At 39.9% G+C, this 27630-nt stretch overlaps 1 protein-coding gene across 1 annotated transcript in view; it reads right to left on the minus strand.

The window, feature by feature from the left end:
- The window catches only part of CUBN (cubilin), a 151919-nt gene that overhangs the window by 104494 nt on the left and 19795 nt on the right, over positions 1-27630 (minus strand). Inside the window, exons 15-27 of the mRNA XM_075417480.1 lie at positions 26322-26503; positions 25360-25522; positions 24984-25174; positions 21110-21266; positions 20307-20485; positions 19640-19802; positions 19188-19404; positions 18045-18175; positions 9648-9834; positions 5950-6110; positions 5242-5423; positions 4446-4602; positions 1723-1910 (exon numbers count right to left, since the gene is read on the minus strand). Of these exons, the coding sequence (XP_075273595.1) occupies positions 1723-1910; positions 4446-4602; positions 5242-5423; positions 5950-6110; positions 9648-9834; positions 18045-18175; positions 19188-19404; positions 19640-19802; positions 20307-20485; positions 21110-21266; positions 24984-25174; positions 25360-25522; positions 26322-26503 (2258 nt within the window). The remainder of the gene's footprint in view (positions 1-1722; positions 1911-4445; positions 4603-5241; positions 5424-5949; positions 6111-9647; positions 9835-18044; positions 18176-19187; positions 19405-19639; positions 19803-20306; positions 20486-21109; positions 21267-24983; positions 25175-25359; positions 25523-26321; positions 26504-27630) is intronic.

A 27630-nucleotide genomic window follows, 5' to 3' on the forward strand; every position in this document is an offset into this window, starting at 1 on the left:
TTGCTCTCTTTTTTTACACTATGGCACATATTTGTGCAGCATGCAACAACCAAATGAGAACATCTTTTCCAACTGGTATTTCTTAATGGCATTCAGAGAAAGATTTATAAGCAATGTCACATGAATTGCAAATTAAAGCCTCCTTAACACCCTTCCATGACTCTGTTTTTCCCTTGCATTTTCCTTTTCATACCTCTTTCAGTCTGTATTTCCTTTGATTGGAAGCACTGAAAAATTGTTAAAACAAAGAGTGCAAGTACTTTTCTGCTCTCTGTCTCCTCTCTCCCTTCAATGTTTTATTTCTGTTCTTTTAAGTGCTTTGGATCAGATCCTTGCCTCTGGCAGTATTCCTCCATCCTTGACTTTTGTCCAGAATAGTGTCTTCTGGCAAGTCTCTTGCTCCTCACTGGCTGGCTACTGTGTGCACAGCTCCCGCTTTTCATGGATCAAGGACTTGGGCATCTTGAGACTAGCACTGGCCTCTCCACTTGGCTCCAATGTGTTCCTTTCAGTGTCCTCACAAAATGAACCAGGGTTTAATAGCTAGTTCTCAATACAGTGCTCCCTTGTTTATTTTCTTCACATGTCTATTCTTTCTTTCCATTCCTGGCAACAAACAAAAGAAAGCTGGAAGAACACCACTTTTGCCAGTTTATTACCAATTTTGAGCTGTGAAAGCTGGCATAGTAAGGAGGTAGAGTGAGCAAGGGAGGACGTCTAGAGGGAACATATTAGCCCATCACCAGGCTTGTTGCTGGACCTTCTGCAAGACCTCAGTGTAAGTAAGCATCCCCAGAAATGTGGGCACAATTTCTCAGCCCTCTCCTTGGCTCTAAGTAGCCTTCTCTAACACTTCTCTAAATTTCAATTCCTCTTGTACAAAACCTAAGTAGAGCACAGGGGCTACATGCTGGCATCCTGTACAAGTATGAGATCTGAAGGATGGATTAGTTCAGCAAAATAGCAATATTGTAGGCAGGAGATTATAATCCTCAGTACAGCAGTGATCACAACTACACTCTGCTTTCCACAGTACAAAGTACAAAACTGAGGGAAAATATCTTTCCAGTTGTCCTAGAAATAAAAATTCTGAGGAAATGAAAATAAAGGGCACTTGGCTTTACGTTGACTGGATGGTTTTATCTAGATAGAAATTTCTCATAGTTTGTGGGTAGATTCACTTTCAGTCCCTTTCAAGAAGCAGATTAAGTATGAAAAGGGAAATATAAATAGGAGACACAGCAACCCTCCCTTTGAAAATGTAGAAATAAAACATTTAAAATTTTTGAACATTCCCCACTCTTTCTCAGATAAAAACAAGAGGAAAATAATTGGGCTCACTGCCTTTTTGCAGTGAATTTACTAATCTCAGGATTTCTTCTTCTTTACATGAAACTGAATCATGACATCTCACTTCACCCATAAAAGCCAGTGCATCTAATCTAAGGTGGCAGCTAGACTCTTCGTAGCAAATCTAGGCAGTTGCAAAGTGGTCCATCCTTCTCATTGCAGACACCTGTCTTAAGGTAGGATGAAGTACTCTCTGGCAATGCTTCACTTCCTACTGATCGTGGAAGAAATAGGGACAAATTGTTTGGACTTAACACTGGAGTTTTAATGGCTAAATTTAAGTAACTTAAATTTCCCCTTGGTCTTCTGCATCCTTACTGTTTTTTCTTTATTGGAGAAGACCTGATTTGTTTCTAGAATGTGGGTACATACCTTCAAGAAGTCACGGTCACAGTCAGATCCATCTTCTAAATCAAAGGCTGTGAAGCTATAGTTGAGTGTGTTCCCCTTTGTAGCTTGGATAGTCCAGTTGCAGCGCTCATTTAATGGGTAATCATTTGGATAATTTAAACTTTCCAATATGCCATGGCTATGATTAACAGTCAATACATCATGACAAACTGGAAAAAAAAAGTGATAATAAATTATATTTGTGCAGTGCTTATTAACCCGGTATCTCAAAAAATTACTGACTGAAGTTACACTACACATTACACTACACATTACAGTGAGAAATGTTTTTATTCACAGATTAGAGAAACCATGCAGAAAGAGAATTGTGACCTATTGATGCGCATATTGTGTATGTTGCAAACAAAATCCAGACTTTCCAGACTTAAATCCTTCTTTTCTGACACTTGCAGACTCATTGGTATATGTAGTACATATATTTCTTGGCAGTTTTCTTTAATTCTAAATAGACGGTTATTCCTAAAACATGTTTTCTTCTATTTTTTTTAAACTAATAATAGAAATTTGCCCTCTCCTTTGAAACAATTTGGGTAGGGTACTCAACAAAGATTGACTAATGGATTAAAGTGATTTATTTCAGCAAACTGGAAAAAAATTATGATCCCTGGCTAAAATAATAGATGGAAAGTACACTATTTGTATTAGATTTTCTAGTTCCAGGAACTAGAAGTGATCACTAAATTCTTTATAAAGGAGCCATGATGTTCCCTGTCAGTCATTCAGTAACATCCTAGCATAAGTACCAGACACTCACCTGGAAGAGTGAGAGCTTTTCTTGAAGTACAGAGAAAATGAAGAAGAAACTAAACTAGATAAAGAGTGAAATTATAACTATAGCATTAGGTCAGTGAGTCTCATTTTCCTCTATCCAACTTTCACTAAAGACAGAAAATACCAGCGTGGGCAATCCCTTATCTGGAGACAGCATACAACGTGTGTGAGGAGCAGAGAAGAAGCAGGCAGGAGGCAGGGAGCAGGACAGGCTGTTTGCTTTGTACAGCAAATCTGCATTGTCTGAACAGTAGAAATAGCCGAGATTCACTTGCAAAACTCTTCTATTGTCTGTTACTAGGGATAATACACCTAGCTCCTGCTATTTTTTTTTTATTCTTTCCAAATGATTTACAGAGCAGCAAGGTCTATGGTTTTAGGACTTCAAAATGCTCAGGATACAGCTGAAGGTCAGGATAAGGTAGAGTGGAGCTTGTCTGCAAAGCTACACTGAAGCGTGCAGCTGTTTGAAAGGACAGGATGAAGAGCACAAAATGGATTTGAAGAACACAAGGTGGGTAAAAGCTGCTACCCCCTGCCATTAGGATTTTATTAGAAACGTATCAGACACAAAGGTGCCTTTGAATGTTAACTTAATACCATGTTTTATTTTGCAATGTTTTCCAACTCATGATTACATTTCTTTCATGCACACGTAAATGCTTCTGGCATCTAAACATCCTTATTTTATACCACTAGTGCCTATGTAATTTTAGCTTTTGGGCAAGCCATTGAAAGCTTTGTCTGATGCAGCTTCAGGAATAAAATATGAATGTAAAGCATAGATCACATTATCTGATAGCTCAGGTTCTACATCCGAGTGCTTTGAAAATGTTCTTTCTGTTTAATTAATGAAAGGGGGGAGGAACCCTTTTCTAATATATTGCCTTGACTTTACAGTTTGAAAAGTACATGGTAGATGAGTCTGATATCTTTAAGGAAATAGGGAGCCAAAGCTCCTTCACTCTTCTAGTTATAGTATACACTATGAAGAGCTTTGTTTTTTTCGTAATCTATTCACTATTGTCCAAACCTAGGACAACTTAATGTCTTTAAACCTACAGCAATCTCTACCAATTGGGCATGTCATATTTAGGGTGTGAAAAGATGCTTGCAAATCATTTTGTATGTGCACATCTTCTAATGTGTGTTTAACCATATATGCCAGAGTGTATAAGGAGAAAAATAAACACCAGCATGATATTCAATGTTATGATTGGAAGCAAACTAACTTTAATTTGTTACGTATCTTCTTTCATTGTTTTCCAGTTGTTATTACTCTGATGTTTACATTTAACTCTATCCCAGCCAAAACCAGGACACTGGGGTAGAACTATTTTACAAAAAAAAGTTTGCAAGAAAAATGTGACCCTTACCATAGGATATAAAAAATGAAACTTTTGGAAATGTTCCAAGTAGGCTAAATAATCCTAAGAACGTACATTGATCCAGGATGGCTGAAGACGACTCACTTATCCTTTGCCATCCTGCCTCACAAACAGCTAGAAGCACAGAGAAACTTGTCCTGTCTTCCTTCTCTGTTAAAAAGTCAGGAGACTGAGTGAGTGGAACAGCAAGAACAAGTGCTGGAAGTCCATAACCCCGTTATGGACGTCCAGCACTTGTTATTCTGAGCAAATCTGGAGCGGTAAGTGCCACTGGTGCAAGTAACAGAAGCAGAGCCACCTCACCAGCTTTCTTAGAAGGAGAAGATAATCTCCATCATGGGTAGATAAGCACATAATTTTTAGCTCTTTGTGTTCTGTGACTGTAGCACACTAGAGAACCTGGGTCAATAGTATGCTCTGTACGTTGTCCTCTGCTCATGAATAGGTAAGATCATGGGTTGCAAGAAGCAGTTTCAGAAACAAGCTGAACTGTAGAAACATGTCCTTCTTCTTTTACCTACTTACCCTGTTTGTACTGAGCTAAAAATCCTCCACCTCGCAGACTGCTATCTGTCCTCAGTTTTACATACACGCTGTCTCCACTGGAATGGATGAGTTGTGGTATCTGATTCCCGCAAAATTTACCTAGCTGTTTAGCATTACTGCTGTTGCCATCATATACCTTCAAAAAAAAAAAATCAATAAAGCTGATGGTATTACAAGTCCAAGTAATTTCCCCCTGACAAATGTCTGCTTAGGGAATTGTTACAGGGTATACAAGAGGTTAAATTCTATTTCTGCTCACAGGAAGCCTGACAGGCATTTTCAGAAGCAAGCAAATTGGTGGAAAAACAGGAAGCCAGTAACCAAATACTGGTGGGTTTTGAGGGGCTTACTCACCAAGAGGGGAAAAAACACACTCCCATTCAACTCTGTTAAAAAATGTTTAAATAATATCTGCAACAATTCAAATATGAAATTTGGGATTAACAATAGGGTTATTGACACTGTTGTGCCTTTTTTCTTGTAATTGACTAAAAGAGTATACTAAAGCCTTGGTTCAAAACACAGCCAATTTAAGAGACACAGATTCTTGTTTCAGTGGCCTGTCTATCTATAAATGCTTTTCTTACCAGCAGCTACACAGACACTGCTGCCTTACCTCTCACTGTTCTGTGATACGAAGGTAGCATGTCAGCATGGAGCTTTTCTATTCTGGAACTGTTCACTTACGACCATCTGAAGACCAGTGTTTTTCCTCGCCTGTGCACTCATCATAATCAGCTGCCTGCTATGGAGCAACGTGTCACAGGGTACATACCGCAAGGTAATCGAAGTTGCACTTTGGGTGATTCTCTAGATGGAACTGTTCAAACTGGATTTCAAATGGGGTTCCTCGGTTTCCTCTGAGCAACCAGTAGCACTCTGAATTGTGGTAATATGGCATAGGGAAGTTGGGAGACATGAAGATACCAGAAGATGCTGTCAAAGTCCCACCACAACCTGCAAATGGGAAACAAACCAAACCAACATTTAACACCTAGAAGAACAGAGAATAAGACATGATGTATGAGATTCATACTACTGGCCTCCTTCACATGCCCTGACATCTTCAGTGATGCCACAAAAATATGCATTTATCCAACAGTGTTGTAAGCAGAAGAGAGCTCATCACACCTAGAAATATTAACTATCTAGTTTGAAGAGTGCTCCTGATAGATAATCTTCAAATAGAAACCTCTTCATTAAATTCTTAGTTACTGCTTTCTTAAAGCTTTCTTAAACATACAAGAAAGTTGATGCTACATTCTATCTAGGTAATAGCATATCTGGAGAAAAAAAAAGCCCAAGGATCAAGAAAGTTGTATTCATGATCTTAACATGAACATATGTTGTTATATAATTAGCAGACGGATTTTAGAAGATGGGAAGCAGAAAGATTTGGGGGAAAAGGTGAGAAATTAAATACAAATGAAAGATCATAAAGAAGATGTCCAAAATGGTTTTATACTTGATGCGGTCATTTTACCTGTGGATGTACCATCCCACTCTGCTGAAAATCCCTCTCTTGTGCCAAACACATCACTTACAAACTTTATCCACAGCTTGTTACCATGAGAGATTATAACAGGAGGCAGGTCTGTACTACAGTATGTTCCAAGAGAAGGAGAAGTTTCATAGCCTCCATCTCTAGAATGACAGAGAAGAAAAACCTTGGGTCAAAGAGACAGACCTTGGGTGAAAGAGACAAATTTTCATGAGAAATGTTAACAAACTAAAAAACTTGGGATTCTTTCAGGTGTGGGAAAGGCTAATCCTGGCTCTTCATCTTCCACAGCAATGCAGCTACCCTATGCTGGAGGAGTCCTGCTATTTGCAGTAAGAAGACCTACCACAAACACCTGCTTGCTGTGTATGTCCAGTCCTTCATCTCAGCTGCCTGTCCAGAGCCTGTCAATACAATGACAGACTCAAGAAGCATCTCAAGCACACTTGATGCTGCAGAGGCAGGAACTTCTCTGTATTCGACAAGGTGGCAATCATTGGTGTAACCAAAGGTAATCTAATCTGAAGACATAACAATTTGCTCACTTCTGACTGTTTAGCCTAGCACAAAACCAGATGAGCTGACCTGTTAAAAAAAAAAATTACTCGCCACCACACAGATGAGAACCCATTTCTCAGAACTGATATGATGCATATTTTGAAATATTTTGTTAGCCTTCAGAATTGTTTCTACAATCACTTACTTCCCATTTTAAAATTCAGTAATATTTCCATTAATATTTCCTAATATTGTAATCAGCATGCACATCTAATGCTCTGTTTCGCTACCCGCACATGTCTCATGGGAATAAAAAAAGACTGTGACAACCTGCTTGTCAATCGCTTTCTAACCTTATCTTTAAGCACTTTCATGTTACAAATACCCTACAGGTCATTAGGACAATAATAAATCCATCTATATCTGTATATGGGTGTGATCATAATATGATGCTTTTTAAGTGGACAGTAATAATTTCAATTACATTTTCATAGGTTTATATCTGCTTTTGAGAGAAATTTCTACTTAGATCTTGCCATTCTGTTTTTTTGTCATCCTCCCAGCTTAAGCTGCTTGCGGCTGTCTCAGGTTACCGGCAGTTGAAGAACTGTGCCAGAACCTCCCCTCACTTGCATCTCAACCTCTGCAGCTGTGGTCAGACGAACAATTTTCTTAGTTAACTGAATGCAATTTATCAGAGGACACCTCAGGACAAGAAACCAGAGTGGCACCTCACCTAAGACTTTTCTAGCTACCCCAGTTAATGGTGTCAGGTTTGATGAGACATTCTGAAAATCCAGTTATGGCAGCAGAAATGTGCTGAGTTGCACTTCAAAATGTTCTGACCATATCTTAAAACCTGTTTAATGCTGCCGAGGTCTTCACAGTGACAACAGAGTTAGATTTATGGAATAAACGAATGTTTTCAGTTCTTAAGGTGAAAAAGTCGAAAAACAAACCCCTGTTTTAATTCAGGTCCCCAAATTAAGGTGTTAACTGTTAAAATAAAGTTAGATTAAATTTAATCTCAGGTAGTTTTTTTTTAAATGAAAAAATGATACACTTTACTTAGAAAATATTTAAACAGCCCTTCATTTTTTCATAACTTTCTCCAGTTTGTATGTACAGCTGAAAACAACCGGCTAATTCAGCAGGAATTCAGAATCTCAATACTGCAACTTCAGCAAGATTTTTGTTTGGTTCTAAAAAATAAGACACTACTTACAGAGGAATAGCCCACACAGAATATCTGGTATAACTTTCAGAATAAGATTTAGCATGGTGCTTACTGCGGTCCTTGGAAACTCACAGCATGCTCAGAGTGAAAAGTCACACTGGTGTTCTACAGACACAGTTTATCTAAGGAGCTGGGTCATGATGACAAATATGGGCACACTGGCACTGCAAAGTGCAAATCCCATACAGCAACACAGCAGAAAGGATGTGTACTTGGCACAGCTGTATTGTGAGCATGCAGCTAACCTTGCTGCAAATATTACTTCCTTCTACTTGTCTCTGTCCTGTAAAATTTATTAGAAATCAGCATGCTAATATCCTGAATTTAATGGTGATGCCAGTATAGACAAATATTGCAGATGTATATGTTCCTAATGCTGCATCATAGAATAGCTGCTGTTTAAAGACAATAAACGTAAAACAGAATATAGAATCATAGAACGGTTTGGGTTGGAAGCGACCTTTAAAGGTCATCTAGTCCAACCCCCCTGCAGCGAGCAGGGACATCTTCAACTAGGCCAGGTTGCTCAGAGCCCCATCCCACCTGGCCTTGAATGTTTCCAGGGATGGAGCATCTACCACCTCTCTCATTGTAAAAAATTTCTTCCTTATATCTAGTCTAAATCTACCCTCTTTTAGTTTAACTCCGGTATCCCTTGTCCTATTGCAACAGGCCTTATTAAAAAGTTTGTCCACATCTTTCTTATAAACCCCCTTTAAGTACTGAAAAGCCACAATAAGGTCTCCTCACAGCCTTCTCTTCTCCAGGCTGAACAACCCCAAATCTCTCAGCCTTTCCTCATAGGAGAGGTGCTCCAGCCCTTGGATCATTTTTGTGGCCCTCTTCTGGACCTGCTCCAACAGCTCCATGTCCTTCCTGTGCTGAGGGCTCCAGAGCTGGACACAGGACTCCAGGTCGGGTCTCACCAGGGTGGAGCAGAGGGGCAGAATCACCTCCCTCGACCTGCTGGCCATGCTGCTTTTGATGCAGCCCAAGATGTGGTTGGCTTTCTGGGCTGCGAGTGCACATTGGTGGCTCAAGTCCAGGTTTTCATCTACCTGTACCCCCAAGTCCTTCTCCACAAGGCTTCTCTCAATCCCTCCATCCTCCAGCTTGTATTGATACCAGGAGTTAGCCCTAACCAGGTTGGACACCTTGCACTTGACCTCGTTGAACCTCATGAGGTTCACATGGGCTCACTTCTCCACCTTGTCCAGGTCCCTCTAGATGACATCCCATTCCTCATGTGTGTCAACCACACCACTCAGCTTGGTATCATCTGCAAACTTGCTGAGGGTGCACTCGATCTCATTGTCTAAGTTATTGATTAAAATGTTAAAGAGCACTGGTCCCAGTACAGACCCCTGAGGGACACCACTTGTCACTGATCTCCATCTGGACATTGAGCCGTTGACCACTACCCTCTGGATGTGACCATCCAACCAACTCCTCATCTTTGTACTTTAGCATAGCTTCTAGGAAGATCTGTTCCATGATCTTCCCAGGTACAGGTAAGGCTGACAAGTTGGTAGTTCCCAAGGTCCTCCTTTCTACCCTTCTTAAAAATGGGTGCAATGTTTCCCTTTCTTGAGTCACCAGGGACTTCACCTGACTTCCAAGACTTTTCATATATCATGGAGAATATGTCACAAAACAGGCAACAAAACTCTTTGCTTCTGCACTAAGGAAAACAACCAGAATGCCATGGGAACACAGTCCACATACTCTACTTGATCTGAGAACTGGAATTTACCAAATGGGACCGCCAACAATGGAGCAGGATTGGAGGAGGAAAAGGTAGCCTTTGAAGTTCTCTGGTAAATCCTTTTCCCACATTGGCAGCACAGGTGTATAGTTAAAACTATAGCTTCTGAACATGACTAAGAAGATTTGGATAACTTCCATGGCTGTCATTAATAAGGACAAGAGAAATAATTAGGCTTGCCTGATTTCTACATAATCCTCTGTACAGCGTTTATTCCCTTCCAAGGTGAAGTTGGTGAAGCGCAGCTCAATCTGTCTGTTTATTCCCACTGTGATGGTGTATATGCACTCCGTCCGAACTGGGTAGTTATTGGGATAGTTTGGAGATGTTAGCACACCAGTTTCACTACTGTAATTGTGTGAGCACACTTTAAAAAGAAAAGAAACAAGTATGAATTAATTTAATGTGTATGTTAAACTAACAGGAAATTTCTATTTCCAACAGACAGAGAAGCAAACATCCTGTGCTCCTGTGCATTACAACTCTTCCCAGACACATCTTACTGCTGAATGTCATCACTATAAAGTAAAACAAGAATCCAGCTTTTTCATGACATTTCTTACATTTGTTTGTTCAGCTTTTACAGAATACTGTGTCTGTAATAAATAGGCAACATAAGAGTAGTTCCAGCTGCCTAAGTTGTCTTTGACACTAAACCCAGGTAAGCAGAGAAAGGAAACTGAAAGGGATGTCTTGATCAACACAAAAAATAGGATTCCTGAATTTCTGAAAAGCAGTGGTGGTGTAAACTGAATACAATCTCTAGCTATGAGGAGATGCTATACTGTTCTCAGGCATTTCCTACAATCAAAACTGGAAGATGAGGATTTTATATATAAATTTATTTTCCCATTTCCTGGGCTGTAAGTGGCATTAAGTTGGAAAATAGTATAATCCTTAGATTGTGATGACAAAGCAGTTCTGCTTAAGTTCTTATACTAAAATCAGCTACATCAATTCTTCCATGAGCACTGTAGAAGCATCTTGTTATTATGAGCTGGAAAGCAGAAAATAGTGTGGACTAACGCTGAGCCAGAACCTGAGCAATAATTAAAAAGAAGCTCTTTCGAAAGCACAGACATGAGGACTAGGAATAAAAATATCTGTTATACAATGGTACATGAGACTTATTTTGGAGAGAACAATTGTCGTGTATTAGTTGATCACGGTCGGAGTAAGGTTTGTGATCTGGCTGCAAAAAGAGCAAGAAGCAATGTGATCCGTGTCAGGTCTTTTCAGTTGAAACAGGGAATCTTGATGCCACTGCACAAGGTAATGGTGACATGACACCTGGAAAAATGTGGGTAACTGTGGTCACTGATGTTCTGGAAATCAAATGAGAATAAGTAAGACAGAGGTTGTGGAGATAGCTGGAAATTAGTAGATTGGTAGGCAAGAGATACTAGAAGAACTTAACTTGGCTTAGCAAATGCAGGAGAAAGAGACAGTCATAAACATCAAGAAACACGAAGAAAAGAAAAACATAACAGACTCTTAATGACAGTACAAGCTCTGAAGTTAAAAACTGTCCATGAATACAGATACACAGAAATTAGGAGAAAGTTTCTATCAGGAAGTGAGTTTCTAGATCAATCATCCTACCAACATACTTGATGCAGAAAGAGGAAAAAGTCCACTGTTTTTTAAGTTACAGTTTGATTAATTTAATTAAGAAGGGATCACATTATGTAGCTCCTGACAAAAAAACAAAGAAGGGGGGAAGCATAAATTTGTGGGCTGGATTTGATGACCCTGGAAGCTCAATCTGGTCCATTCCACTGTTTCAGGTCCTACAGGTTGCAAATATAAGAAATGAAAGTAAAGTTCTTAAATATTTTCTATCAAATAGGCAGGGCTATATTAATTATAAAGTACAACTGAAAGAGCAAGCAAAATATTATGATTAACACTGTACTCATTTAAGTTGGTTGCCACAGATCTCTGAAACCTGTTTTCTAACATAGCACAGCTGCAGTGTAGTAATACTTGTGCTTAACTCTTCAGTATTCATAATAGTTTAGATGGAAGGGATGAAATTAGAGATCAGGGCTTCCATGTCTAAGATTGGTCATTTCCACCTCTGTTATCTATCCATTCTAACTACCAAAACACTTTTGCTTTTACCAGTGTCTTTTTCAATGGTGGTTTTTTCGCAATCTTAGTGACCTGGAAGGCCTCTGTTGAAAATATTCTCTGTAGGATAAATACACCCAAAGCTAGCTACCAGACTCCTGTTCCTCATTCATCACAAAGAGAACAAAGAAATATAACACAGAAACAGGCCAATAATTTTCTGCCATTGGGTTGTACTTCAGTATTGACAAGTCAAAAAGGTTTCATGCACGAGTTTACCAAAAATTATGACCTATTAAAGCCTTTATCTAGAATATTAGTCATTTGTGTTTTCCCTCACAGATATGCTCTGATATATGCATATAACAATCAGGTTGGTCCTAGTCACCTTAAAAACCTTGTGCTGCTTTATAAATCCTTATAATGCCCTTGCTGAGCTGCCAGCTCCAATGGTGTTTCATGATATGTAGGGTTTATCATGAATCCCAGGTCCTCAAGTCATATGATTTCTTGAAAACCCTGCCTGCAGGGTTAGAAATCTCACTTAGAAATATCAGCAAAATTTTTCCTAATGGCTCATTATAAAAAAAGCAGTAAAAAAAGAAAAATTGTGCATATTTATTAGTCTATTTATTTTAAGTAATTATTTCCTCCTGATTTGGGAAGGATGGGTGCGTCACCATGCCATTTCTTATTCACTCAGAGGCTAAGACCATGAATACTAGCTTTCAGCCTGCAGAATATTAAAACTGATGTAACTAGATAAGGACCCTTAAGGTAAAATTAGCAACATGAAAGCCAAAATATTTTTATCAGCCCTTTGAAGAACAATTTCCACAGAACTGTCCAGGTTCCTTCCCTCATCAAAGTTTGCTTTTTTGGGATTAATCATAGAATGATTTGGGTTGGAAGGGACCTTGTAGATCATCTAGTTCTAACCCCCCTGCATGGGCAGGGACACCTTCCACTAGAAATCCATACAGAAACTCATATCCCAAGTGGGCTATTTGAAACTGGATGCTTTGTACTGCTTTACACTTCACATAACAATCTTTATGAGCTAAGGGGGATAAATACAGAAGGTGGAGCAGTGACAGCCTTAGAAATGTCAGACTTCTGGGTACAGTGAAATAAATTGAAGTGTAGACTGAGCATATGCTGCTATGAGGATTAGTGAGGCACTCACCTCATTAACACAGCACTTGGGGGTGGGCTTGGGCAGTAATAGTTCCTTCAGCGAAAACTGTTAGCAAAGTTAGCAGGAAAAAAGTACTTTGACTCCTTTGCCAAAGTTCAGAACGCAGTCTAATGCCATAATGTGATTATTAGATGCCGGGAAAAAATATTAATTCAGTTTAGTTTCAAGACACTTATCGCACCTCATGAAAAACAGAAGGAGACAATTGTCGAGGACAATCGCACTTTTTGCTCTGCCAGTGTGTGAGGTTTTGAAAGCTATTCAATCTGCTCTCTGATTTTGGTACTGAATATGTTTGCTTTTCTGGAAAAAATGCCATAAATGGCAGTAACCCACTGTAACAGCGAAGAGCAGAGAAGAATGCCAGCTTTCGAACCACTCACTCATGCAATCATGCATACTGCAGAAAATTATATCCACGTTTTTTCCCATAGATATTCATCAGTTTCCACAATTCTCATTAATCAAAAATAAAACTATAGTGTTGTATGTAAAATGGCAGTTTTCTTTCAATCTCGCTCTGCCAAGGGAAAATTGGGATACGTGACAATTAGACTTTTATGTAACACTATGCATTTTTAGAGAAAAAAGGAAGAAACTATCACATGAAGTATATGCCTCTCCACAGGCAATGGAAAAGCTCATCTGCACTTCAGGGTCTTTTGTTACTGCTGCTGGCAGATGCTAACAGGCTTAATTTTTACCAAGAAGGCACACAAAGGTCCTTTGTACCGTTTCAGACCCAAAATCCTTAGAAACACTCAGTACAGCTGTTTAAAAAGAATCTCCATCTCTCTTCTGCTGATTTAAACATAAACACACAAACTATACAGTCGCTTACACATATATAGGCCTATTTAGGCAGACTAATACCCTAACCAAAAATAACCAAGTTACAGCGGCCTAACAAGCTGCCAATTGCCAGCTGATTGAGCCTCTTTCCTGAGACTCAGGATGAGCTGAGCAGATGCCCAAGATGCATGCAGGACTTCAGCATTTTTCTGTCTTAGCTCAGCCTCGTTCAACCATGCCCTGTGTCTCTGTGCACACATATTTGCCAGGCGTTACTTTCCATTCCTGACTTCGCTTGTTCAGCTGAAGAGAAAAGCCAGGCAACATCCTAATAATTACTGGGTTCAGTCAGCAGGATGGGAACCGAGATCTCAACTTTTACTCCTCTATCAATAAAGAAGACATGCAAATCTATACATCATCTTCAAGTGCACTTTTAAGTCCATGTTAAACAAATGTTTTTCTTTCTTTCTTCATCCTTCTCAAACTCTGACTTCTCCAGCCATTGTCAGCTTACATATACCACACAATGAAGCTATTAAAAACCACTCCTCTTAATACATCGTATCATTCACAATTCAGGATGATAAGGAGCCAAAATCTTATCTTTCACCAAAGCCAGAGAAAGACCAGGAATAAAAACTCTATCAGGAAGGCAACCTGCTAAAAATCATGTTAAAGCTGACTTTTCTCAGCAGAAATGATGAAATGAAGCCTGTTTAATGACACAAAAACATATGGAAAAAAAGTGAAAAAAATCCCTCCAAAAACCCTAATTCAAAGTAAAACAAATAAATTCTCGCTTATTTGTGGAGAAGTCAAGGACAACACTATACATACACTGACTCTAGTGCTATTCCTATTGAAAAATTGTGGTCTGGATCTTTCAAGACCCTGAGCAACACTTCCAGAAAAGACTGAGCCCTTTCAGAGAGTTTTCAGTAATTTTACATGGCTTCTTTGTGATGTGGTCAGCCAAGATGGGCAAAAGAAAACCCTAATATCTATCATAACATTTAGATGGCTGTAGTGACATTCGTCTGCCTGGTATTTGAGACGTGGACTCTAGGAAATAAATGCAAATATTACCTTGCTTTCCACGTGACTTTCCCCTTTAAAAGACAGAAAGATAGCCAAGAACTAAGGATCCGAGGTACAGAGAGGTTACATGGGCAATATAAATTTATAAAACTGAGGAGCATTTGGGCATATTTGACTGAAAGACTTCCATTTGTATTCCTGCCATATGAGCTATTCACAGCTACTAGCTAGCAGATATTGTCTGTGCTTTATGGACCATGGCCATGGCTGTATCTTGTGGCATTCAAATCTTTTAATCAGGAAATACACCTCTGCCATTATCTTCAGGCTAATTTTCAGTTAATTAATATATCACAGATAAACCATGCTAACAAAAACATTTTGCCAAGATGCGCAGAGAAGGAAATTAGTTTTGTTTTACATAAAAATATTTTTTTCACTCCTATTTATCCTTTTTTTCTACCCCTATTTATTCCTTTTTTTGTGTGTGTGTGATAATCTTGTCCATCTTTTCAATGGCTCATTCTGTGTAAAATAACTCCAGGCAAAAGCCTGTTGAAACATCTAATATGAAACAGAACAGCTTTGACCAGTTCTGATACTGGTTACACTCTAGCTGGCTAAGAAAATAGACCTCAAAAATAGGATGGATACTTACTGCACAAGAAACATTATTAGAACCATATTTTCCTCAGCAAAAAAAAAAAATGAAAATAGGCAACAGATGTAAGGAAAAAAATATCCTAGCTTTGGTCAATCTCTCAGATATGATTATGCTCAGCAATTTGCTGCCTTAGTGTAACTGAATATACATAAGATGAATATCAGGCCTAAACATCTCACAGTGGGAAAACTAAACTTGATATGATTTCAGGGAAGTGGGGAGTTGCTTCTCACAGCAGACACCACATACACACGTGTTGGCCTTCTCTCAGGTCACAGCAGCTTCAAAACACTCAATTTTTAATCAAAACTGAATGTTAGCAATCCAGTATTTTTGACAGCTTTATAGTACTTCTGTACTTGTGCTGGGACGAAAAGAAATAAATCTCTGTAAAGAAAACAGATTGCAGTTTCAACTTCTCTGTGTGGTTATTACTCTCAGTTTCAGTAGTTACCTGCTGCTTTGCCATAGTTATGCAAACTAAAGTGGTTGCAGTGAAAAAGCATTTATTCTAGAGTTCATAGTTCTTGGCCTAAGTGAGAATAAATTGAGTTAGGCTAGTTTATCTGAGGACTAGTAACGATATCTGTGGTAATTATGGAGAAAGAAAATCACACCTGTTGTTCAGAGTTTGGATTAAGATACTACATAGTTCTTATTTCATATAAATATTTTATACAGTTGCTAGTTGTTAATACTATTAAAGAGAAGACTGTCTTGCATTTTTAAGGCACAGTTTGAAAGTGTTCCAGGGATAGTATTGTTAAAGCTTGAACCTCACATGATGCACATAGCAGTGCTTTGGATGAAAGATGAGAAAATCCAGTCACCATGGTGGTGGTAAAGGAGGGGAATATGGAAGAGAGGAGGAATAGTAGTGAAGCTGGACAGAAAATCTTGGGGTTGGTCAGCAATGAGGTAACTAACAAAACCAGAGAAACAGATAGGGTTACACAGAGACAGAAATACAGATTAATGTTGAGTAAATAATATTTTGATCTTGATGAACTATCAAGATCAAAAGACTTGAGAAGAGTTGCTATAAGAACAGTTAGGAAGGAGTCAAATCTACCTGTGAAATATTAATCTGAGGCAAAGTAATCACAAAAATATCACATTAACAAGCAACAGTCACCTTTACAGAAGTTACAGTCAGCAGCTGCAAAAACAGACCCACAAAAGACCTTTATGAAGCTGATAATGTCACAATTTCTTACTAGTAAGAACTCATTTTTCAAACTACAGAGTCTTTCTTGGAAAGATTTTAAGAAGTAGAACTTGGGGTTTGGCCTATTATTTTCTAACAAATAGAAATTTCCTCCTTGGAATAGTTCTCTTTAATTCTTAATTGTTTTTACTGTCCTCTTGGTTTCCATGCCAGATAAGTATGAATGAAGGCAGCTGAAAAAATGGATCGTTTGGATTTATAAAATATCTGGTAGTGAATAAAAACACAGTGGCAATATTAGTACTGGTCTCGCCTACACACACGCTTGAGAGATGATGAAATAGCCAAATTTCTAAGCTGCCACCAAAAAGGCAGTTATTTTTCACAAGGTAGAAACTGGAAATTTTGCTGGTTTTAAACAGGTTGGAGAAACTGGGAAAGTAGGAAAAATAAAATTATTAAAGAAAATAAAAGCAAGCAATTAGCAGCCATTGGTAGTTTATGGCTGCATAGAGGAGTACTATGAATTTCTAGTATTCGTCTAATAAATCTCTTGTAACCTGCACTCACACACACAAACCAGCTAGAAAGTGGCTAATAATGGATACACAAATAAGCCAGCTACAAACAGATTCTCATTTTTACTTCTTTTCATTGTCCCACTCTGCCTCTTCTGTGGTTTAATTCTGCTAGGCAGAACCTGTCCCTCTACCCACGTAAATCCTCTTCTACTACAGGTCTGTGTTTAGCAGTGAGGGGAGCACAGCAGACCCATGTCTATTGGGTCTGTGAAACTGGTAGTTACAGTCTTTCACCAAGAGGCTGCTTTTTCAAGTGCAGCTCAGTCACTGCTAAAATGGTCTCAGTGCTGGAGAGATGTGCAAACACCAGATCAGATATGGTGGGTTCAGCATAGTTTGAAAGCGCAGATGTGCCTCTACCCTGGAAAACTTTCAAATCAATTAGAATTCTGAGTAATTTCTCAGTTTTTCTCTGCTTTAAGGGAATGAACTAAGGGAATGAACAGTCATTGTTCTCTTCAGTGGTCTTTTCCCCATTGCTATATGTCTTAGTCCCGTAAAAGGAGATGCTTAAAGAACATATTTAAGGTGTAACAGGAGCCTTTAACTCTGCTGGAGACAGAAACGTTGCACCCTCTTAATGAAAAAACCAGCTTGTGCTTCCAGGTTATTTTGCTGCTTTATCAAATTCCACCCTATATGACCTTTCTCTGCCCATCATCAATATTGCACCTAAATAAGGACTAAATTAATTTTTATGGCACCCGAGAGTCTCCTGTTCAAGTGAGTTGTTTACAATTGCTATGCTTCCTAGGTCACACAGCTCAAAAAGGGCAAAGCAAATTCAGAAAATACTTTTCTTAAATAATTCATGCAGTTCTGCCACGTCAGCTTCTACTGGCTTTTTAGAAAAAACAGCAGTGTTGCTTACAGAAATTGCTTTCTGCTTTCCGAGGGAGGAAAAAGCTTATGAGTCAAGCAGGATAAATAAGAAGGGGTAAAAGAGGCACCAGGCAGTCTTCTGTTAACACAGAAAATAATGTTTCTGTTTCTTGTAGTGGTTATTTACAGTGACAGCAGAAAACATTTGATTTGCATAATGAACAGACTGACATATTACCTTTTGATGCATCCAGGGAGATATAATTAGCTGAGAAGCCCTCAGATGCAATGTTGTGATTGGTCACAAAGTACAGCATCATCATGTTGCCACCACTAGTGAGAGATGGTGGAACTGATCTTCCACAGTACCTGCAGCAAGAAGATGCCTCAAATTGAGTGGCAGTACTTTATGAAGCATCTGTATTACTGGATGAGTAATTCACCTTCCCTGAGAAGTCTGAACTGCTACACATACACAAGTCTCTGCTTTGGATGGTACAGATCCTGGCCATATACCCTGTATCATGGGACTAAAGAGCACACTACATGTACAAGGGTACAAATCTAACTTGCGTGGCAAAAACAGAGGAGAAACTGTTCATCAAGTTGCCAAATTCTTACTGAAATTGCTCTATGCTGTACCTAACAGAATACAACATACCCTGTTCTTCTGCAGGAGTCAAAGTGGCTGGCCAAAGGCTAAGGTTGCAAAACACTCTCCATTATGAGAGTCATTTGCTCTGTATTTTCCAAAATTCTGCTATGTCAGCCAACTACTTTACAGCCTGTAGCTGCAGCTGGATACTGTTCCTAAGTAGTTTAGATGTTCTTGAATTCTAGGACAGCAAGAAAACCCTGGGTATACCCCAACTGGAGAAGGGGAAAAAAGATTATTCCCTAAGGTAAAATCGCATATCAGGAGAAAGTGAAAATAAAATCCTATAAAATGCAGGCTTCAGTTTACTTTTTGCTGAAATGCAAATGCACAGTCTTTTAAGTAATCTTTCTTTCACTTCTGCAAGTGTTTCAAATCACATCTTTTCCTGGGCACAGACATATTAATGCTTTTGAACTTTTTTCCCATAAATCAAAATGTTAATGGAGCTGGACAACACCAACTACTGAAACCTGCCCTTAAAAAAGCTGTCCTCTTGACACAAGTTAGTTTCTTCCAGTGTACTATTTACTAAATGTGGTTCTCATTCCATGATCAAAGAAAGCAAGCTGCCTTTCCTATGCTAAGCAGAGAAATTTCTGCTTTTTTTTCTGCAGAGAAATTAATCTATACAAAAAACTTAAGGAAGCAAATTGGATGTTGAGATCTATAGAATAGTGCTCACTGAACAGTAATTCAGTTCTGTAAGTGAACAGACATATTCACCTTCCCAATTTTTGCACAGTGCTGTTGTCATATATTTCAAGATAATCTTCTCTGCAACTATAATGAAATGCCAAGTTAAACGAAGTGAACGTCAGACGAATAAGGTAGCCGGGCTGAATGTTGATAATCCAGGTACAGTTAATACCATGTGGGTAGACGTCTGGGTAACCAGGACTTGTAATGGTTCCTTCTGATCCAGTGAGAGTCTCTCCACATACTGTAGAGATTTAAAACATCAGGTTAAATGATATATTTATTAAAACAATTAGGCGCTTATAAAATGTATTACTTTTCTTTCATAGTCTTTTTTCCTCGATGCATACTACACTAACTGATTTAGAATTTATCTCCCATTACACCATCATAAAACTTGACAGCTAACTGTTTTCAGTGTATGGAAAAATCTGGAAAGTCCCAACACTCTACATAGAAAATAACAAAAAAATCCTTACCTGTGTCTATTGGCCAGTACTCAGCCCTGAAGCCAAGGTTGGTAAGAGAGGAAGCTCTGAATTTGACATAGAGATTGTTCCGTGTAGATTGCACTAGAGATGGTACAGCTGTACCACAGTATTTCTCCAGAAGAGGAGAGTCTGTGTTGTTGCCATCTCTGACCTGAAGAACAATGTATTCAAAATATCCTATACAAATTTCTATTATATTGAAGTTGAAAGCATAAATTAAATCATAAGACCATATAAAAGAGAACCTTAGTAAGTCAAACCCTATCCTTTCTTCATCGTGCTTTCTACCACAGGCACATACAATGCAACCTTATGACTGCCAGAGAAGCACTCTCCCACCCAAAGCATGTCAGATGATGGAGAAAAGCTGAGATCTCACACCCTCAACAGTAAGTGGCATAACATAAACCTCTAAAACCAGGTCTGTCTATTTAAAGACACCTGATACTTGTCTCTGATTATCAAAATGGTCATATCATCTTTGGAGAACCAAGAAAAAGTTTGGGATCCTGTTATGAAACTGGAAAAGCTTTTATAACTGCTGTAAGAAGTGCTTGTCTATCAAGCAGTTCTGCTTTGGTAGAGATGAACATGAGAAGGAACATATAGATAAGAATCGACCTGCTATTCATAGCATATGTGTATTATTCTTTACCTCAATGTAGTCTGAGTCACAAGTGCTTGTATTTCGAATGTCAAAGTCGATAAAGTTAAGAATCACCACTCTGCTATCTGGCTGGGAGATGATCCACTCACAGGTCTTTGGGTGGGGGGACATCCTGGGGTAGTAAGGTGACTGGATAGTGCCTGCTCCAGACAAGGAGCCGCCACAGGCTGCCAAGAGACACCCAGAATCAGTACTTGTGATGAATGGTTTCAAGGAACGTATAGTGTGATGTCTATCAAATATCACTATGAAATCAGAACAAAAATATCCCTGAAAACCTGTCTTACAGCTTCTATCACAGATCATCCAAGTAGTATTAAGAAAGTATTTTAAAGAACATATATTTGTAAGTATAGCATAAACATGTATATACAGAAGACCAATCAAACTGTGCCCATGAAAACAAATGGATTTGACTCATTTTTTTTCACACATACAGATAGACTTGTTGGTCATTAAGAGCTAAAAGATAGGAAAAACGAAAGTATAAAGATTCAGGCAGAGTTATAGCTAGGTCATCTTTGGTGTGTTGGCGGTAAGTGATTGATCATTAATAGAAGCAATGAGAGGTGCATTTCCAAGCATTCTAGGAGTGCCTACAACAGACCTACTGCAGACATCATCTTAGCATTTCTAAAAGTAGCAATAAATAAATAAATAGACTCTATTTTTTTCTTTCCTTTCTTTTGAAGTTTGTCTTAAACCCATTATATGGTTAGTATAGCATGGAAATGACTGAAAGTGTCCAAGTTACAGGTCAGTTCACTGTGCAAGTCACCAGTTCCTCTTACCAACTTGATAAATGGCCCTGAAGCTAGCCCTCTGCACAGAAGCATCAGACTTGAACTTGATCCAGAGACTGTTGCTGGTAGAAGTGATTGGAGACATGAGGGTACTCTGACAGAATCTGCTAATAAGGGAAGACATCTCACTGTCACCATCTCGAACCTGGTCATCGAAAAGAAAAAAAAGAAAAATGTCAGGTCATAAAAGTGTTGGGATCTGATATCTGGATAAAATTATAATCTCACAAGAGTTACTAAATAACAAAAGGAGTAACTATTTTTTCTATTTATAAGAGGGGCAAAGAGCCATCACAGTAACTGGAACAAGCATGTGATTTATAAGAGCTCGAAGGATCGGATGATCAGCACAGAAGACACACACGTGCTACTGTCACAGGACATTAGAATGAAACAAATCTTCTCTACAAACCACAGCCTTTAGTACAATTTGGGCCTATGCTTCCAAAAATGACACCTTTAGTACGAAAGAGACAGGTATGGTGCTCACCAGCGATAGCTATGAAATTGCTGCCAGCACTAAAAACTGCTGGGGGAAAAAAAGGGGTAATTGTGATTTTTTTTGCTTTGGCCACGAAGCTTCCAGGGATTTTTCAATGGCGCTTCTCCAGAACAGGCATATGTCCCACCACACCCACACATCAATGCAGCCAGACAGCTCACAAACAGGAGGTGCAACTTTGAGTCCTTAAAGCAGTCATGAGGTATACTGACGTCTTTCCATTACCTTACCTGAAGAGTCCAACGCATGATAGTGACAATGAAGCTGTATCAGAGAATCACTTCCAGCTTTTACCTTCTGCACTGCCACTCTACTGACCTCAATCAACTTGCTAATCAAAGGAGAAATGCATCATAGGTGTTTTCACAGAAGTTGATTATATATCCTGATTATCTAGGGGACTAGAAGGGAAAGAGATATTTGTACCTCCGAACTTCAGGCTCTGAACCCCCAGTCTGTGAGTAAGACTAGGTGCATCCAGGGGATGAGGCAGAGCATTGGTATAACCAAGGAGCTCTGAACACCCTCTGAGGTGCCCATCTCATTGCAAGAGGGCAGCCAGCAAGCTGAAGTCCAAAAAACAGGTCCCCTGCTATTTGCTCAGGCAAAAAATGCAATTTTTCTCCCAAAGATTCTCTTGAAAACAAATCAGCTCTTTTCTGCTGTAAAAGCAGTGGTAGCTCATGTAGCTTGTTCCCATCTCAGCTGTACCCCTCCACGGGCTGGGAGAGCAGGCAGGGAATCCTTGTTGGTGCCCTGGTAAGCAGGCACTGGCTGGCCTGCTTGCCCAAATTTGGCAATCCAACTGGCAAGATGGCTTTCTGACTAACAGGTATTTTTAATTCCCTTGGAACCCTACACTGGATTTGCAGCTCAATTTGTGCTGGAATATTTAGAAAATCTTTGGACAGCAGTGAAACTTTCCAGAACAATAGTTCACAGGAGTTTACATTTTTTCTTGAGCTAAATCTCCTCACATTTTTTTGTTTATAAAGCCCAGTGAGTAGTGATAAAAATAACAGGTTCTCTAAACCATGTCAGTAATGTCTCTTATTGCCAGTTAGAAGGACGGCAAGGAGAAGGAGCTGCCTTGGCTAACACCTTACCTCTGCAGCACCATGTCACAGTCATTCTTAAATAAGCAGTTTTATTGTCTCTAGTTTCTTACTGCAGTTCCCTGGTCCCAGGCTGTTTCTTCCTTAATGAGAGACTAAACATCCCTCCCTGAGCAAGCGCCTGTGAGCTGTGTCTGGTCCCTGTGGAAACTCTGCAGGTTTCCTGATATCACCAGGGATGGGAATAATCTGCACCTTTTCAAAGTGACAAAATAATTGCCGGAGAATGACTTTTACAGTAACTTAAACTCCCTAGCTGAACTTCACTATAAAACCCAGTGAGACTGTATCTTAGAAAAACACGTGGAAAATCAGACCTTGATAAAAGAGCACAGTGCTTTAGTCGTACCGACTGTCCTGGTCAGAAAATGTCGGTCCTGTTTCTATGCTCTGGACTGAGCCACCAAGTGAGAGGGTAGGAAGCAGAGAAGGACAGAAACACAGGGAAACTGAACGGCTTGTGACTGACCAGCAAACAGCGAGGGAAATGCCTTGCTGAACTAATACAAACTGATTGCGTTCAACAGAAATGGGTTTGTTTCTCTGGCTGCTGTGAATTTCGTTGCTGTTCTGCCAGCAATTAGGCAAGAGGAGTACCAGGCCAAACAAACAAAAGCTGTCTGTTTTCATTAAACACACTTCCCCTCTCATTTCAGAAATTAATTAATTACACTTCATTCCAACAAAGTCTCCGAATTAGAGGAGTAGGGAAGGGAACGATGTCAGCACAATAACATCTTTTAAAAACAGATTCGCTGCATGGAGCTCACAGGGCCTATTCCTCGCTTGCTCAAGAAGAGCTTAAGCAAAAAGCCAAGCCCGCGCTGCCACGTAACCGCATAGCCGGCAGCGCAGGACCCAGCTCCATGCCGGGGCCGCAGGGCTTGCTCCTCCCTGCTTCAGCGGTGGCGGCACCTTCGCTCCTCGATGGGTGCCTGTGCCCCGTTCCGCTTGCTGCTCTTTACCTCTGCGCGGTACAGCCGCAGCTCTGCACAGAGAGCAGCGCCCAGCGCTCATGGCACGTGGGATGAGGTATTTGTGACTGCAACATGGCGATGCAGCGTGGAGAGACACAGGCTGGGTACCCTGAGAGGTGGCAGTCGGGCCGTGGCGCAGAGCAGCACAGGGACGGGGTGGCAGGAGAAGGGCCACGGGCCACAGACATAAAGAGCTCGCCAGGCTCCAAGGGCACTGCTGGGACTCAGTAGCCCAGCCCGGCGCCCCCGGGGCCCCCGCACCGCCCTGGGGCCACGAGTCCCTGCCCAGCGACGTGCAGCAGGGCCGCTCTCCAGCTCCCCACAGCCCTGCCCTGCCCGGCCGTGGGCCCGCCCGCAGGCTCGCCTCCCAGCCCTCTCCCCAGGGAGGTATCCGATGCCCGGGGCTGCCCTGCTCCCCGGCCGGGTCGGTGGAATGGGCTCCGGCTGTGCGGCCCTGCTCGGCCCCACCACAGAGCCCCCGCCCGCACAGCACCAGGCCAAACCTCACCCCCGGCCGGCTAAGGAAATGCAGACCTGGAGCTGGACAAATCTTGGTTCAGGCATAACAAACAAAAAGAAGAAATAGTATCTAGCGTACTTAAAAGGCACACTGGCATAGTAAATTCAGGTGTGACATGAAACTGCAGGCCAATGAACAGAGAGCTAGGTGTAAAAGCAAACATAAAAATCACCTCAAGTGGATCCCAGTTATTATTGTATTATTGTTACATTTTCCACATAGAAACATTCTAACTCTACTGTTATTTTTTCTATAATAATTAGATTTAGATTAATAACAATTCTTGAATGAGACTTGTAAGATCTCCATTATGCTGCATATGTATATATGTACATATGCATGTATATATAAATATATATATGGTGTGCTTCCTTTTTGTGCCAGAACAAGATTTTCTGTATAACACCGTGACTCCAGAAAATGCTGCAGAGTGGCTACAGCATTGTTTCTGTTTTTCTTGCATTTGGCATGCATTTACCAAAGGTCCAAACTCCACCTTAATCACATACAGCTGATTAAGGATTAGTGTTAAGCTAGACAGATTTTCTTGTTCTCTTATCTTTGCTTCATTCCAAATATACAGTCCTGCTCTTTCGGTCCCTGTGACTTTTGGACTGCAATAAATTGGTATACTTAGCCTTTTGATCAACACCTATTTCCGGAGTGGCCCTTGGGACAGAAATTGTGTGGCTTGGTTTTGTACACACATGTAATCAACCTTTCACATCAACTGATTAAGAGAAGTTACCTCAATATAATTCGATGAACAACCAGTGTGACTCTCCAGCTCCATATGGGTGAAGTTGAGATATATTTTTTCATCCTCTGGCTGTCTGATAATGTAGATACATTGTCGGTTGCTGATATAAGGGTTAGGCCAGAAAGGGGACATGATAATTCCTTCACTATCTGTGTAATTTCCTCCACAACTTGGACCTGCTATATTAAAAAAACAACAAAATCACTTGAGATATTCACAAATACGGTAACTTCTTCAGTTTAGGCTGCAAATCAAAGAGGATATCTGTACTATTAAATAGCGAGTGTTAATTACATCCATTCAGGTGGTGTTGGCTATATCCTGGGAATTTCCAGACCAACATCTAATGCTGAATTTTACTTACTTGGAGATGTTGTATAGAGAATGTGGAAGCCTTTATCAGTAACGAAGTCGTCAGAGTGAAAGTGAATCCAGGCATACGGACCAGTGGTTTGGAGTGGGGCTGGAGATCTGGTGCTACAGTATTTACCAAGGACAGGGTCTTGTGGAAGAAGACCGTCTCGAATCTAGACAGAATGGTAGATCGGTGTTTAGGACTATTACATTTGTGCCAACAGTGAACAACTACCAACACTCTTAAAGTTATCTCATGGCCCCAGAAGATAGTGTGGATGGTGAGTGGAGGGAAAGCTCAAAGGAAGTTTCCTCCAAACCCACAGGAACCAAGGAAAAGACCCACCAGCATAGCTGTGACAGTGTCCTAGGAGAGTCTTCAAGGGTTTTGTGAAAGGGAAAACCCGTATCAGGAGCTCTACTGTTGAACTGTTTTCCTGAAATCACACTCTGCATTGCACAACTTTGGAGAACTTGCTGTTCCAAACCAGCTTCTCATTTCCATGACTGGGTACTGGTGAATTCCCTAACCATTACTCTGCACTTGAGAAAAAGCCCTAAGCTCACACATCAAGTCACAGACTGTACTATGATATGAATCTATTAATCCCATTCCCTCATAGTTTTCCTTAGGCTGATTAATTCTCTGTGGATTAACATTTGACAAAGATTTTGGAGACTGAACTTTGTAAGAAAGTGAAAGCTTCCCACCAGGTATTTGGCCTGAATCCCAATGTCTTTAGTTGCAAGACTTCTACTGACTTCAGTGGGGTAGTATATCCTCCTCTTTCTGTTTTACCGCCTGTATCTGAGTGTGCATTGATGGCTGGAATAAGTGCAAATTTTCAAGCATTTCAACCCAGGCTTTAATTTTCAAACAGTCCCCTTCTGTATGTACAAGAAGTTTTGAAACATCTTGTTTTGCAACAACATAGCCATAAAATGTTGTCATAATTCACAATTACACTTTACCTCTAAATAGTCGTAACTGCAGTTCTCATGGTGTTCTAGGCTTAGTGTGCCAAAAGAAAATGTGATGAGGAGGCCAGGACTGGTTGAGATGGTCCAGAAACAGTCTCTGTTTACAGGATAGTTACCAGGGTATCCTGGAGAGCTTATCGAGCCGTAAGTACTTGTCAGTTCACCACCACATTCTAACAGAAAAGAAACATAGAACAACAGTCTTTAACACCTCATGCCAGGTCAGAAGATGAATTCTCCTATAGTGTCAAAACTAGGTACCACTTTGGGATCCAGAATAAATTCAAAAACAAAAACCAAGCCAAACAAACGAACAAGTTACTTCTTTTGTTAAATTTTACAACTAATTTTGCAATTCAATTCTAAAAGCAGAACTCCAAATCTTTTCTGATTTGCACAGTAAAAGAAAGATTCTTTCCCAGCTATGGTGGAAATATGTTTAGAAGAATGATCAAAAGCACCGTGTTTCAGACTGGATTTACAAAATTGATCTGAATTTCTGTACTTTGTAAATAGTCTCCATGTTTTATCCTAAAATAAAACTGTTTTCATTTTTTAAAAATGATGATTACAGGGAAGGCTATTTTATATACCTGTAATAAAAAAATCCCTCTCAGCATAACAGCTGGGAATGGTGGGGGTAACCTATATGTTAAACCCAAGGAATAACTGGTTTAGTCACATCTATATCTCCTTCCCTCTTAGCTTTTTTTCCCCCCCCCAAAAAAAAGATCTTTTTCATTTTTCAGTATACATATTCGTCAATTAGTAATTAGATATCTAATACTGTCAATTGAAAGAAAAAAAGCCACCAAAATCATATTAAAAGGATTTCAATAAATATTTCTGGAAATAAAGAAATCATCCTCCCTCCCCTCCTGCTCCCTGAATTTTCTATACTTTTTTTACTCTATGGTTCAAGACACAACCCAATGCACTTTATTTCTAGAGAGACAATACACAGAGTGCTGAAGTGAGCTTGATGTTGCACGAGATGATTTGGGGTTTATCTCTAGAAATGCGCTGCCAGGCCTCCTGAAAGAATCATGCAAGTGGCATTACCAAGAATTCAGGCAGAAATGTACAGCAAATCCTACCAAAAAGCTCACAGATAATTTACAGTCAAATTGCCAATTATCGATCATGTTTGGAAAGCACAGTTCAAACTCTTTAGCCTCTTGTAAATTGTCGGTGGCAAAAAATACCAAGGTAACTTGCTTGCTCAAAGTACTAGATACTTCTGTGAGAAAAAGAGAACTAATCAGAAGAACAGCATCTCCAGGAACACATGCTCTTTGGG

Source organism: Opisthocomus hoazin, chromosome 4, assembly GCF_030867145.1.
Source record: "Opisthocomus hoazin isolate bOpiHoa1 chromosome 4, bOpiHoa1.hap1, whole genome shotgun sequence".
NCBI lineage: Eukaryota > Metazoa > Chordata > Aves > Opisthocomiformes > Opisthocomidae > Opisthocomus > Opisthocomus hoazin.